The sequence below is a fragment of the Canis lupus genome, chromosome 34 (assembly GCF_011100685.1).
Source record: "Canis lupus familiaris isolate Mischka breed German Shepherd chromosome 34, alternate assembly UU_Cfam_GSD_1.0, whole genome shotgun sequence".
NCBI lineage: Eukaryota > Metazoa > Chordata > Mammalia > Carnivora > Canidae > Canis > Canis lupus.
Window position 1 is genome coordinate 4,214,286 of NC_049255.1, and position 14,289 is coordinate 4,228,574.

The 14,289-nt window shown below is 42.6% G+C and overlaps 1 protein-coding gene across 5 annotated transcripts in view; it reads left to right on the plus strand.

The window, feature by feature from the left end:
* The window catches only part of ATPSCKMT (ATP synthase c subunit lysine N-methyltransferase), a 198,507-nt gene that overhangs the window by 1,144 nt on the left and 183,074 nt on the right, over window positions 1–14,289 (plus strand). For 3 of the 5 annotated variants that reach the window (XR_005383666.1, XR_005383667.1, XM_038583331.1), the window contains exons 2-4: window positions 3,404–3,690; window positions 7,622–7,759; window positions 8,980–9,030. Coding sequence is in view for 2 of the 5 variants with exons in the window: in XM_038583331.1 (XP_038439259.1) it covers window positions 3,404–3,690; window positions 7,622–7,759; window positions 8,980–9,030 (476 nt within the window). In the remaining 3 variants the exon portion in view is untranslated. The other 2 variants (XR_005383665.1, XM_038583332.1) reach the window with 2 other exon arrangements.

Genomic DNA, 14,289 nt, shown 5'->3' on the forward strand with positions numbered 1-14,289 from the left:
AGCATGATGCCAAGTGAGAGAAGCCGGTCACAGGAGCGCATAGTGTAGGACTCCGCCGCCCGCCCCGAAAGTCAGAAGGGGAGCTCTGCAGAGCCGGAAGGTAGAGGAGCGCGAAGGGGAGGGGAGACACCTAGAGGTTAAGGGCTTTCTTCTCCGGTAAAGACCTCGTTCTAAAATCGACTGTGAATGGATAAAGAAGCTGTGGTCTATGTATACAATGGAATATTACTCAGCCATTAGAAACGACAAATACCCACCATTTGCTTCGACGTGGATGAACTGGAGGGTATTATGCTGAGTGAAGTAAGTCAGGCGGAGAAGGACAAACAGTGTATGTTGTCATTCATTTGGGGAATATAAATAATAGTGAAAGGGAATACAAGGGAAGGGAGAAGAAATGTGTGAGAAATATCAGAAAGGGAGACAGAACATAAAGACTGCTAACTCTGGGAAACGAACTAGGGGTGGTGGAAGGGGAGGAGGGCGGGGGGGGTGGGAGTGAATGGGTGACGGGCACTGGGGGTTATTCTGTATGTTAGTAAATTGAACAATAAAAAATAAATTTAAAAAATATATATTTGTTAGGATGCTAAAAAAAAATAAAAATAAAATCGACTGTGGTGGTGGTTACGCATATCTCTGAATGTACTGAGAATCTTTGGATTATGTGCTTTAAATGGGCACATTGTAAATTCATTGAGATTGAAGGACATCTCAACGAAGCTGTTAGAGATTATGGAGCCCCCGCCCACCATAGTGTTGAGACTAAGGTTAGCAGCTAACAGTCATCTCTCTCTCTCTCTCTCTCTCTCTCTCTCTTACTTAGAGCAGTAAGGACTTCAGATGCATTATTTTAAGTGTTCAGATAACCCAATGACCCAATGAGCGTAGTCATATTTTACAGGTAAGGAACCCAAGCCTTGGCCAAAACTTAGCTCATGTTACACACTGGTGGAGTCCTGTGACTCCAGAACTTTATGACTCAAATCCTTTTAACCACTGTATTGCATAACTGGGATACCCACAGGGTAGTTTTGCAGAGGCATGGCAGATGGTGCTTTCACTTTTTAAAAAACAATCAAATACAGGACTATTTACTGTAGCGAGTAAATTCCTCCATTCCTCCAGCATCCATTCAATGCTGAAAAGTATAGCCAAAAATTTCTTAAAACTCTTGCCTTCTATTAAACACTGTTACCTTCCAAATCTGTGCTTTTATTTTACCTCCAGCACTAGCAGTGGACTTTTGTTGTTCTTGTTTCTGAGTTGGTTTTCCACTGTGAAACCAGTTTTAAAACTCATTTTAGGGGACTTCAGGAGTCAAGAAGAAAGCTCCACTCTGTGTGAGATGCTGGTGGTTGGTCAGTTGCCTTGGAGCAATGACTCACTGCCGTGGGCTAGCTTGTTGTGTGCCCTGTGTTCACATTTGAACCTCACAACGTCGTAGCAGATCACCACATTCATGGGTATGGTAGGCAGACCACCCCCTCCCACCAGTAGGTCCATGTCCTCAGCTATGGAACCTGTGAATATGTTACACAGGAGAATTTATTTATTTTAAAAAGATTTATTCATTCATGAGACACAGAGAGAGAGGCAGAGACACAGGCAGGGGGAGAAGCAGGCTCCTTGAGGGTAGCCCGATGCGGGACTTGATCCCAGGACCCCGGGATCATGACCTGAGCCAAAGGCAGACGCTCAATCACTGAGCCACCCAGGTGCTCCACAAGAAAATTTATAAATGGGGTGAAGTTGGGACGCCTGGGTGGCTCAGCGGTTTAGTGCCTGCCTTTGGCCCAGGGTGTGATCCCGGAGTTCCAGAATCGAGTCCCACATCGGGCATGGAGCCTGTTTCTCCCTCTGCCTATGTCTCTGCCTCTCTCTCCGTGTCTCTCATGAATGAATAAAATCTTAAAAAAGAAAATAAATGGGGTGAAGTTAGGGCTTTGAGATGGGGAGGCTTTGTGATGGCTTGTCTGGGTGCACCCGGTGTCATCACAAGGGTCCCTATAAAGAAAAGGGAGGCAGGAGAGTCAGAAGAGGTGTCCTGATGGGAGCAGAGGTGGGGTGATGTGGGGCCACTGGCTGAGGAATGTGGGCAGCTTCTAAATGCTAGAAAAGGCAAGCAAATTGATCCCACCCTCGAGCCTCCAGAAGGAACCCAGTGCTGCCAGCCCACTTCAGACTTCTGACCTCCAGACCTGTATGATAATAAGTGCAAGATGCTAACATTTTTTACTGCAGCGTTGGGAAACTAATCCAGTGGGCCCTTTGGTTTACTAATTCCTGAAACCATGGATATTAACATCTTCCAACGACAAGAATCTAATGTTCTCCCCTCTCTTATTGTCTTCTATTTTCCATGATGCCTGTGTTTTGGGCCTAACTTCATCTTCTCCACTAGACTGTGAGCTGCTTCAGGGCAGCCTTGTTCCATGTGGGGCTCAGCATGTAGCTAGCGGTGGGCACTGCCAGCGTATACCAGGCAGTGTTCTAAGTGCGTTTCTTGCGCCTACTCGTTTCATCTGCATGGTCACCCTGTAATCCCCGTGTTACAGAAGAGAAAACCAGGGTTCAGAGAAGTAAAGGGTCCTACCGTTAGTAAGGTGCAGAGCTCAGGTCCTTACTTTGAGGTTATGCTCTTACCTGCTGATTTGCTCCTTAATCGAAATTTTTTTTCAAATCAATTTCAGCCCCCAGAACTTGAGATCCTCTTAAGAATGTATTTTAAAGAGTAAAACTCCAGAGGAGGCTATTTTTGGTATCATTCTCTGTTTTCAAGTGATTGGAGTTCACTTTATTCCATACTGGTGCATTGAAATGATTATTTTATCTTCTGTTCTTTTTGGATCTTCTTTAAAAATCTTTTCATAACCATACTTACTATTTTTTAGTGAGACCTGATTTTAGTCTCTATTATTTGACAATTGTATTAGTTCGACTGGACTGTAGATACCTCACCAATTTTGATGTGGATTCTTTATATCTTATTTGAAATAGGGTAGTAATTAGACATTTTAATATTTGTGAAGCTTTGTTCTACATCATAAAAATACAGAGTCCTTGGTTAACGCCTTTATTAATTGGTATTTTTATTGAATTCATAAAATACCAAAGAGGGACAAATACATTGTTTTCTTAAGGATGATTAAAAAAAAAGTACGTTGGAAAGAAAAGATTTTAGATTCCCATTAGAATTGAATAATTTTCTCTGAAACACTTTAATTTAGTTGATGGAATTAGAACTCATGGAATCCTACATTTGTAACTTAGCCTGTATTCAGCTAAATTATCCTTCTTTAAACAGTGTGAGTTTGTCAATAAGAATTATAGAAAAAAAAATACTACCTTGGGATTTCAGATTTGGTGTGATGTGTGTATTTCCTGTTTGCTTCCCATCTAGGTACATCCCCTGAAATACTTGAAGAAACTCAGTTGGGATGTGTTCTACCTACAAGTCTTGGCACCAACAGTTTGAAGAAAAGCAGTTGGGGAGTTTTAATTACTGGGATCGTTGGTGGGACGCTGGTGGCGGTGTATGCTGTGGCCACACCATTTCTAACACCAGCCCTCCGAAAAATTTGTTTGCCTTTTGTACCTGCAACTACAAAGCAGATTGCAAATGTTGTGAAAATGCTGCACTGCAGAAGAGGATCCCTGGTTGACATTGGTAGTGGCGACGGGCGTATTGTGAGTTATGCTAAGATACTTTAAGGTTTTGAACCAGAGGTTTTAAAATTCCTTTTTTCTTTTCTTTTTTCTTTTTTTCTTTTCTTTTCTTTTCTTTTCTTTTCTTTCTTTTCTTTCTTTTCTTTTCTTTCTTTTCTTTTTTCTTTTCTTTCTTTTCTTTCTCTTTTGGTATCAAGTTTTTATTTAAATTTTAGTTTTTTAACATATAGTGTAATATTGGTTTCAGGAGTAGATTTATGTACAACCAGTGCTCATCACAGGTGCCCTCCTGAATCCCATCTAGCCCATCCCTGCTTCACCTTTCTTACGAGGTTTATGCAAAGACCTACTCAGTCTCACAGTTTTTTTTTTTTTTTTTTTTAAGATTTTATTTATTCATGAGAGAGACAGAGAGAGGCAGAGACACAGGCAGAGGGAGAAGCAGGCTCCCTGTGGGGAGCCCGATGCGGGACTCGATGCCAGGATCCCTGGATCACGCCCGGAGCCAAAGGCAGATGCTCAACCACTGAGCCACCCAGGTGTCCCTCAGTCTGACAGTTTAATAAAATAGTTGTTTATTTTGTGTGTTTGGCCAAACTATCAAACCCTCCAGTGTGAATTGGAATTTATTTTTTTAGATTTAAATTTTCTGAAAGTGCTCTGTAGATTTGCCAGGCAAAAAGGAGCAATTATTTGGTAATTACGAAATTTTCTAATAAAAAACTTAGGCTAGTAGAGGTGACATAATGAGAGGAAACACATTGAGTCATGGAGTTTAACACAGATGTGTGCTTCTACGTTTATCTATTACACATACGTAATAATTCCTACGGGATCATTAAAATAGGAAGGAGCCAGTGCATTAACCCTCCCTTATCCGAACCAGACTTTTAGGGTTCTCAGCTCACCGACTCCAGCTGAGAACCTATGAGATTCAGGGCCACTGACAGGCCAGCGGGTGTCCCAGAGCATGGACACAGTGGCACTGTCCTTATGCCTCCATCCAGTGATGACTCGGAAATTGAGGATGCAGTAGTCAAGGCTCGCATTCTGGAAATGTTAGTGTGGAGACCAGCAGGGGTGTGACTCCTCTCACCATCGCCTGGAGCATAGACCTTGCAATTTCATCATGGTGACCTGATGGACACAGGGTGAAAACAGAGCTCTATTTGTTTTTAAGAAATCAAGAGAGGTTGGGACGCCTGGGTGGCTCAGCGGTTAAGCTTCTGCTTTCAACTCAGGGCGTGATCCTGGAGTCCCGGGATTGAGTCCCACTTTGGGCTCCCTGCATGAAGTCTGCTTCTCTCTCTCTGCCTATGTCTCTGCCTCTTGCTATATGTCTCTCATGAATAAATAAAATCTTAAAAAAAAAAAAAAAGAAATCAAGAGATGTATATATGAACCAGGACGAAGTTTTAAAACCCAGATTTGAATGCTTGGCACATCCTAGTTGTATCTTCATGGTTTCCTTTCCTTCTTAAGGGGGTGACGTTGTAGTTTTGTTTTGTTTTTTTAAACTTTATTTATTCATAGAGACACAGAGAGAGAGGCAGAGATACAGGCAGGGGGAGAAGCAGGCTCCACTCATAGAGCCCGAGGTGGGACTTGATCCAGGGTCTCCAGGATCACGCCCTGGGCTGCAGGCAGCGCTAAACCGCTGCGCCACCAGGGCTACCCCGACACTGTAGTTAACTAGGGAAATTACTGTGGGCAGACAGCTCCATCAGGTATGCTCCCTTGAAGAGTACTGGCGAGACAAAATGAACAGAGACTCCAGGACCAGCCCACTGTCCTCACTTTACAGAGTGAATAGTCACCTACAGTTGACTATTCTTGACTCATTCCATTTTCCTTTTACTTGCTTTCAATTTTGAGTGAAGGGTCTTAAAATACCGAGGAAATGTGTAAGTAATTGCAGGTGCTTATTGACAGGTCATTTTGATTGTAAATTACAACTAGCTCACAAAACACTCTCCCAGGCAGATTCATTTTGCCTGGTGCTGTGCTCTCATTGATGGAGAGAGACGGTGGGTTTTCAGCAACTTCTCATCAGACCTGCCCAGGGGTTGGCCAATTCAAAAGTGCTTTTTCCAAAACAAACCTGACGGTTGTGCTGCTTGAGGTGAAATCTTTGACAAAAACATGAAAACTGAGTTTAAATCAGCATTATCTCGTCTATAAAGCTACATAATTTTAGAGATATATTGTTAAGTGGCGTTTGAATAAAAGAAGAGCCTTTTGATTGGACATTTTGTGATTATAGACCATAAATAGGAAGCAGTCATATTATTTGACCATGTAAGTTGATGTTTTTCTTTTTTTAAATTAATTTAGAAATTTTAAAATTTCAGTATAATTAAGTGTTACTAGTTTCAGGTGGATAATATAGTGATTCAGCAATGGTGTACTCGTCATGACAAGTGTACTGTTAATCCCCTTCACCTACTTCACCCCCACCCCCAACTCTGTTTGTTATCTATATTTAAGAATCTGGTTTGTTTGTCTCTGTATTCATTTTTTTGTTCATTTGTTTAAGTTCCACATATGAGTGAAATAATGGCATTTGCCTTTCTTTGACTTATTTCACTTAGCATCATACCATTCTAGATCCCATCCATTCATTGCAAATGGCAAGATTTCATTCTTTTTTATGGCTGAATAATATTCCATTGTGTGTTTGTGTGTGTACGTGTGTGTGTGTGTGTGTGTATCACTCTTCCTTACCCATTAATCTAGTAAGTGGATATTTGGGCTGCATGAAGGTGAATACTTCCATAATTTGGCTATTGTAAATAACGCTGCAATAAACATAGGGGTACGTATATTTTTTCAAGTTAATGTTTTCATGTTCTTTGGGTAGATACTCAGTAGTGGAATTACTGGATCATATGGTAATTGTATTTTCAATTTTTTGAGGGCCCTCCATACTGTTCCACAGTGTCCGCATTCCCACTAATAGTACACAAGGGTTTCTTTTTCTCCACATCTTCATCGACACTTGTTTCTTGTGTTTATGATTTTAGCCATTCTGACAGGTGAGGTGATATCTTATTGTAATTCTGATTTGCATTTCCCCGATGATGAGTGATGTTTAGCATCTTTTATGTGTCTTGGCTATTTATATGTTTCTTTGGAGAAATGTCTCTTCATGTCTTCTGCCCTTTTTTTTCTTTTTGATTTTTATTTATTTATGATAGTCACACAGAGAGAGAGAGAGGCAGAGACACAGGCAGAGGGAGAAGCAGGCTCCGTGCACCGGGAGCCCAACATGGGATTCGATCCCAGGTCTCCAGGATCGCGCCCTGGGCCAAAGGCAGGCGCTAAACCGCTGCGCCACCCAGGGATCCCATGCCCATTTTTTAAATTTAATTTAATTTTCAGATCCCCATTTAATTTAATTTAATTTAATTTATTTAAAAATTTTTTTATTGGAGTTTAATTTGCCAACATATAGCATAACACCCAGTGCTCATCCCACCAAGTGCCCCCCTCAGTGCCCATCACCCAATCACCCCAACCCCCTGCACACCTCCCCTTCCACTACCCCTTGTTCATTTCCAAGTTAAGTGTCTCTCATGTTTGTCACCCTCACTGATATTTTTCACTCATTTTCTCTCCTTTCCCTTTATTCCCTTTCACTAATTTTTATATTCCCCAAATGAATAAGACCATATAATGTTTGTCCTTCTCGATTGACTTATTTCACTCAGCATAATACCCTACAGGTCCATCCACGTCGAAGCAAATGGTGGGTATTTGTCGTTTCTAATGTCTTCTGCCCATTTTAATTGTATTGTTTGTTGTTTTTTTTTTTTTGGTGTTGAGTTATATAAGTTCTTTACATATTTTGGATACTAACCCCTTATTGGATAACATTTGCAGATATCTTCTCCCATTCAGTAGGTTAATGTTTTTCTTCTTACCTAGAATAAACACAGGCCTCTTTCTGCAGGTGATAGCAGCTGCCAAAGAAGGATTCACAGCTGTTGGTTATGAATTAAACCCATGGCTAGTTTGGTACTCCAGATACCGTGCTTGGCGAGAAGGGGTTCAGGACTCTGCCAAATTTTATATATCAGATTTGTGGAAGGTATGTAAGGCAGAGAATGGTCCTAGGAAATGGCAATCAAAACTTTGTAATTTGTAATTAGTATGATTAAAAACTGAAGAATGTATTAAAAGAAAAATAGTTAAAATAGAGCATAATGTGAACACGTTTTAAATGGATAGATTTACACACCAACCCTTTTAGAAGTAGAAGCTTAAGATTTTAGACCTGATAGGTTATGTGAATTCTAAGAATTTGCTCAATTAAAAAAAATTCTCATTTCTATTACAAAATGATGAGATTTTAAAAATCTCATATGGAAATCTTATAAATTATAAGCATTAAGTTGTTGATGTTCTTGGTAAATGGTAGACTTTGTGTGCATGTGTGTGCCTACAGAGGTCTGTATGTGTGTGGCTGCATATGTATATGTGTATCTACGGAGAGGTGAGTGCAAAAGACAGAATCTACTAACTTTGTTATGTTTTTTTTCTGGTTTTCATAATGTATAAGATACTTCCCAGTTTATTTGTACTCTAAAAAAATGTCCTGTAGTTTTGCTTTAGAAATGCTCCATAAAATGTTTTTTCTTAAATAAGAACTTCCCACTGTAATATTGTCATCAGTAGCTTATAAAAATTCACATGAGTTTTGCTTGCATTGTTTTTTATTCTGTATATACATAAACGATCTCCCTGCAGAGTAAATAAGACTTTTATTGGACAATAAGAATTTTGACTGGCAAAGCACTCCCCCCCCCCCCCCCAGTTTTTCAACTAAAGATCATTTTATTCAATTTTTACTTAGTATTTTAGAGGAGAGGGACAAGAATTTTAAGAATGGCTAAACATAAAAGACAGGTGGTTGTCCTATGTCACATGCTCTTGCTGAGCTAGTTTGGTGATGGTGAAGAGTAGAAAAGTGTGGACTGGGGCACCAATGGCACAGGGCAACTGGCGCGGCCACCAGATGGTCACTGGACGAGTCACTGGCATTTCCGACAGGTGACCCCTGGGCGGACCCTGCGTGGAGCATCCTTGAGGATGACAGGAATGACTTAAGGGAGGTGTCTGGAGAACTGTAGTGGATTGAATTAACAGACACGTAAATGTGGATTTCTGTGAAATCTTAAAGGGAGCCACTCTTTGTAAAAATCCTGCTATTTGTCGAAATGGGAAATTGCTACTCCTTTTGAAACAAAAGTTAAGCTTGATGTTTGGCCTTTTAAAATTAACCTGTGCATTATTGCCTCTCTTTTTTAGGTTACTTTTTCACAGTACTCAAACGTCGTTATTTTTGGTGTGCCTCAGATGGTGAGTATGCACCCTCCTGTCCCCTGGTTGGTTGGCTGTAGGTCTTGGGTAGACCCTCCAGCTCTAACAGGTCACATCTGTGTGGCTGCCCATCCATGTGGCTGCCCGCCTGTGTACCCAATGGCAGCCCCCTCACCCCCAGAGATTCTGGGAGGACATGGGATTTCAGCTTGCTGGCTTGACAAAGTACCGTGGGGCCTTAAAAGTATAATTGTAAAAGGGGCAGTCATGTTGTTCAAACTTCTGCTTCAGATCAAATTCTCATTGATCTACCTAAGCCCTAAAAACTCCAATCTGGAAACTCCTGTATGACCTGCCCCTGTCTAATGTAGTTGGAGATTTTCGAGGTTGCTCACTTAATATCCAGCTGAAGTTACTTGGGAGAGTTAATGGCATGTTCCCTTCGAATTGATCAGGCCTCTGGTTTCATAGTGAGGCAGTTTTCAGGGTGGATGAGCGTTGACTACTGTCACTTGACCTCAGCTGACTGATTTGTATTGAACTTAGATTACATACTTTAGAAAGTGAAAACATCCTGGTGGCATCGTACTGTAAATGGTTCTAAATTTAGCTTTTGGGAAGACGACCAGGATGAGATGTTTTTATTGTAATTGTTGGTTTACAGACCATGGAAAGAAATCCCTTTTCACTTTTCAAGGTCTATGATTGTGACCATAATAATCCTGGAAAAATGGGATGTTTGCTGAAATGCCACTGTGTAACTGATATGGATGGTTTTTAACTTAGAAAAGAAGGGAAATTTACTTTTTTGTTTTCTTCGTCACACATTAATATTTGTATAAGACAGTTCAGTGTTTGAGAAATCTTTTCTTACTATTAGGAGCTTTGGTACAATGCCACTTTTACTTAAGTCGATTTAGAAGTGCTGTGGTTACATATTCTTGTAAGTAGCAGGATTCTATATGTTTGGAATGCTTAGTAAACCAAAATTAAGATAATATATGGGTGTTCACACTTCTGTTATAGAAATGAAAAGCGGTGTGATCCCTAGTCATTTAAAAGAAACAATTTGATATCTGAGCATTGCTATGGACTTTGACGGTTATCTACTCCTGATGATGTTCGGGCATTCCTTTCGAATAATCAGCATTTTGGAGCAAATAAGTTTAATTTGAATTCCATGCTTTATAAAAAGTAAAAGTAGATGTTTACTGCGACTTCCATGCCATTGTGAGAGGCCGGCCCTGGGTGGCCTGAGGCCGTAGCAGCTCCGCCCGGGACGGGGCAGCAGTGGCCTGTGGGCTCCAATTCCTTGTGGGTCTACCATGTTTGAGCATGGCCAGTTTTTGGAGTTGTTCACTTGGGGAAATAAGATTCCTGTTTTTTTGATGAATGCTTTTGTAATTATTGCCCATTTGTTTGTATACAGAGAAACCTTAAATAAAGAAGTTGTACCATTTCACTGTTCCCAAGAAAAAGGGGAATAGCTGAAAACATGAAGCAGCCATGTTCTGTGGAGTGAGAGGGATTCAGCCCCTGGGCAGTTTTCCACATAGGTGGCTTGTTCACAGGACCCACAGGGGCTTGTTCGTCGGTGCAGGGTCCCACTTTTAAACCTCATAGAGCTTCATCTGTGTGGAAGTAGTAATGGGGAGGAAAGTGCTGTCAGAGGGTCAGGAGGGCAGCTCTGCTGTCTGTGGAGTCCGGGGCGCCCTGCTGGGGCCGTCTGCTAGTGAAATGCACTTCTCTTGTTGATCACTGGCTGGCATGGCTGTGTGGCCCAACGAAGCCCATGTAGCACCAACATCTCCTGGGGCCAGGAGAATACGTAGGGAGCTGGAGAAGTAGAAACTTGGAATTAAAGATCATCCACCCTACTTCTGATCCCATACCAATGGTTCCTGACAGCTCTGTGCTTTCATGGCTCGAAACTCATTTCAATCCTGGTGGGTATCTAACCCTCCAGGGGTGAGGAATCTCATTTGGATCTGGTAAATCCAGTCCTAGTGTGGTAAATACCCACATATAACTCTAGCTCATGCTCCTCTTTTCAGAATGTGAAACAGATCAATCATGTCCGTATTTAAAACCCAACTGCGACATCCTGTTGCTTTAAAGCAGTGAAGATAAGGTGTGAACGCTCTACCTGGCCCAAGGCCTTGTGTGGAGTGGCCTCTGCCTCCCTCAGCTTTCTGCGCACCAGCCTTCTATCCTTCTCTCAGCCCCTGAACTCCACTGCGTGAGCCGTGTCCTTCCTTCTGACTTCACATCCCATCCAGCTCTGGGCCTCGTTGGTGAATACCTCCTGACCACTTGCAGGTCTAGTGTCCCTTCCTCCAGGAAGTCATCCCTGATTGCCCAATGAGATGAACCCCAGCGGCCTGTTTTCTGTCTTCTCTATAGTGAGTTCTCACACATTTCCTTACATGAGGGCTTCGTCAGGTTGGCCGCGTACACTGCACTGTAGCCTCACGAGTAAGGGCCGGCCTGTGTCTGCTGCCAGACCCCTAGGACCGTGGCACCAGCGCAGTCGTGACTCCGGAAATTCTCATCAGATGAACGAACGAGCATGGTAGAAACATACCTGTTAAGGATACTTCCTGGTGGGCTATTACATTTCGGAACTTCAAAGACTGCCTAATTTAATTTTAGTTACGAATCATGTTGTGAAATGATGAACAAAAATCTTACCATCGTATTCTGATAAAGATAAATGATTCACCATGGGACCATGTATCCTTTGTTCATTCATTCGACAAGTATTTATTCAGTACCACAAAGTGCCAGACTCCATGCTAATCACTTGGGGGTACTTTAGTGAATGAAGAAGAGAACCACCCCTGGCCCGAGGTGCCTCGGTGCTAGTGGGGAGAGCAGACAGTAAAGGCAGTCCCTATAAAAAGGGCGCCAGGCTGGCCCAGTCAGTAGGTCATGTGACTCTTGATCTTGGGGTTATAAGTTCGAGCTCTCCACTGGGCATAGAGCTTACTTAAAAAAATTAAAATCTTTAAAAAAAAATGTGGTACAACAGGAGGGGGTGAGTGCTGTGGGGCGGAGTAAAGCAGGGGAGAGGGGGGCAGAGACCATGTCCCTGCAGAGGCGCCCAGGTTGTGTCCTGCTGGGTTTCAGCGGCAGCAGGAGGGTGAGTAAGGCCAGAGGAGAGTGAGGTCAGAGAGGCAGTCAGGGCTGTGGAATGCAGAAGCCCTGGCGGTTTTGGGCAGAGGAGCGGAGGACTGCTGGGTTGCAGAGGATCCAGGCTGCTGTGTGGACTCTGGGCATGAGTAGAAGCCAGGAGACAGGTTAGGCACTCTTGCGGGCAGCCAGGCAGGAGGGGTGGTAGGTGCGTGCCAGCATGCAGAAGCTGGTTTTGCAGGTGGTGGAGGATGGAGACAGCAGGGTGGGCCGGCGCATCCCCTTGGCGCGTGGAAGAAAGGAACCATTCCTCAAGGGTTTGGGCAGAGATGCTGGAAGTGCATTGTTGTTGCCGAGCTGGGACAGGCAGGCAGAGCTGCAGGAAGCCCGAGATGGGGGCGCCTGGGGGGCTTAGGCGGTGAAGCATCTGCCTTGGGCTCAGCTTGTGATCTCGGGGCCCTGGGATGGAGCCCCGCATCTGACACCCTGCTCAGCAGGGAGTCTGCTTCTCCTTCCACTTGCACTTGCTTGCTCACTTGCTGTCTCTCTCAAATAAACAAAATTAAGATTAAAAAAAAAAAGGGAAGCCTGAGACGTGTGTGGAGATGTGTGGTTGGCAGTGGTGGGTAGAGGGGTTCTGGGGCTTGGGGAGGTGAGGGGGCTCTTGGAAGGAGTTGAAGCCCAGGAGTGGCTGAGGTCCCCCGCCAACAGGGCAGAACCGGTCAAGGCCCAAGCTCTGGCCTCTGACAAGTGAGGGGCACCCAGCAAAGGGCTTGAGAGGAGGGGTTGGGTAGGAGGAAAGCCCGTGGTGGGGGGTGTTACCCTAGAAGTCAAGTGAAGCCAGTGTTTTGGGGAGGAGGGAGCCTTTGAACACTTTTAAGAGCTGCTCATGGGCATGGCGGTTTGGCTTATGTCTTTGAGCTGGTTTCAACTTATGTTCAAAATTTTGAAGATGTAATTAGAATATGATGAGTTCGTGTCACTTTGAAATCTCTAATTGTATGAATAATTTTGAATTCCATTAGACAGACATGACACATGACTGCCTCTCTTTGTGCATGATATCAAGACCCAGGCTCATTGCATATTTATGTGCGATTGACTCAGTTAATTTCTTACCATTGAAATAGCTTCTTTCATTTGTAGGTTTATCTTGACTTAGCATATGACAGTCATTGGGAAATAAAAGAAACTGTAAAAGAAGAATAATGATAACATGAATACATTTACAATGATCTTTTTATGAACAAAATTGCTGTAAGAATCCTCTGATATTTTGAAAAAACACATATTGTCTCATTCTTTGCCTATTTAATTTTTCCCTCAAGGAACCTTTTTTTTTTTTTTTTTTTTTTTTTTTTTTTTTTTTTTTAAGAATTCTCTTACTGGCTGTTAAAAGAGTAAAATTAACCCATTCTTAATGGAATTTTTTCTTGGTTACCTTGGTATTAATTATAATAAAGAATCAGAGTTTTGGCTCACTGTAGCCAGAGGTCACATGGAGGACTTTCTTCAAGACACTTTTTAAAGACAGGGGTCAGGAGTAAAAAGTCTTCATAGAAGCACTATTGATTTGTTTGTCTTGATTTATTTGGTTAGTTTTAAAGGGATTAGTTTTTTTTTTAAGGGATTAGTTTTTGCTCAGATCTTGGTTTCAAGATATCATTTCCCATTTAGAGGAACCAGGAATGTCTGAGAGGTGGCTGATCTGAGGGCTTAGGGGGATCAAAACAAAAGCCTGGGGCATTTTGCTCAGCCCAAATATGAGGAAGTGTTCAGAGTATTTTGGGGGCGCATCCAAAGGGGAGAGAGGCGACTTGGGAGGCTCCCAGGGGCCAGGCTGGGATAGTCTGAGTATCAGAAGACACAAGGATGATAGTGGATCAGAACCCACTGTACAGAATAGGAATCTAGGGGCTCATATTTACAACGATAGGTACATAGGCAGAAAGAAGGGAGAGCTCTTCCTTGCAATAGAATGCCTATTGTCAGTCTGATGGACTGACAGGAATGATGGAATTAGCAAATTGCCACCTTGTAACCATACAGTGAAAATTAACCTAGGCCAGAATCACCAAGAATGCTACATCTGGTGAGGGACATTTCAATGGGCAGCAGGATATTTAATTGTCTCAGGCTACCTCTGGCAAATTGCTCAGTATAAGG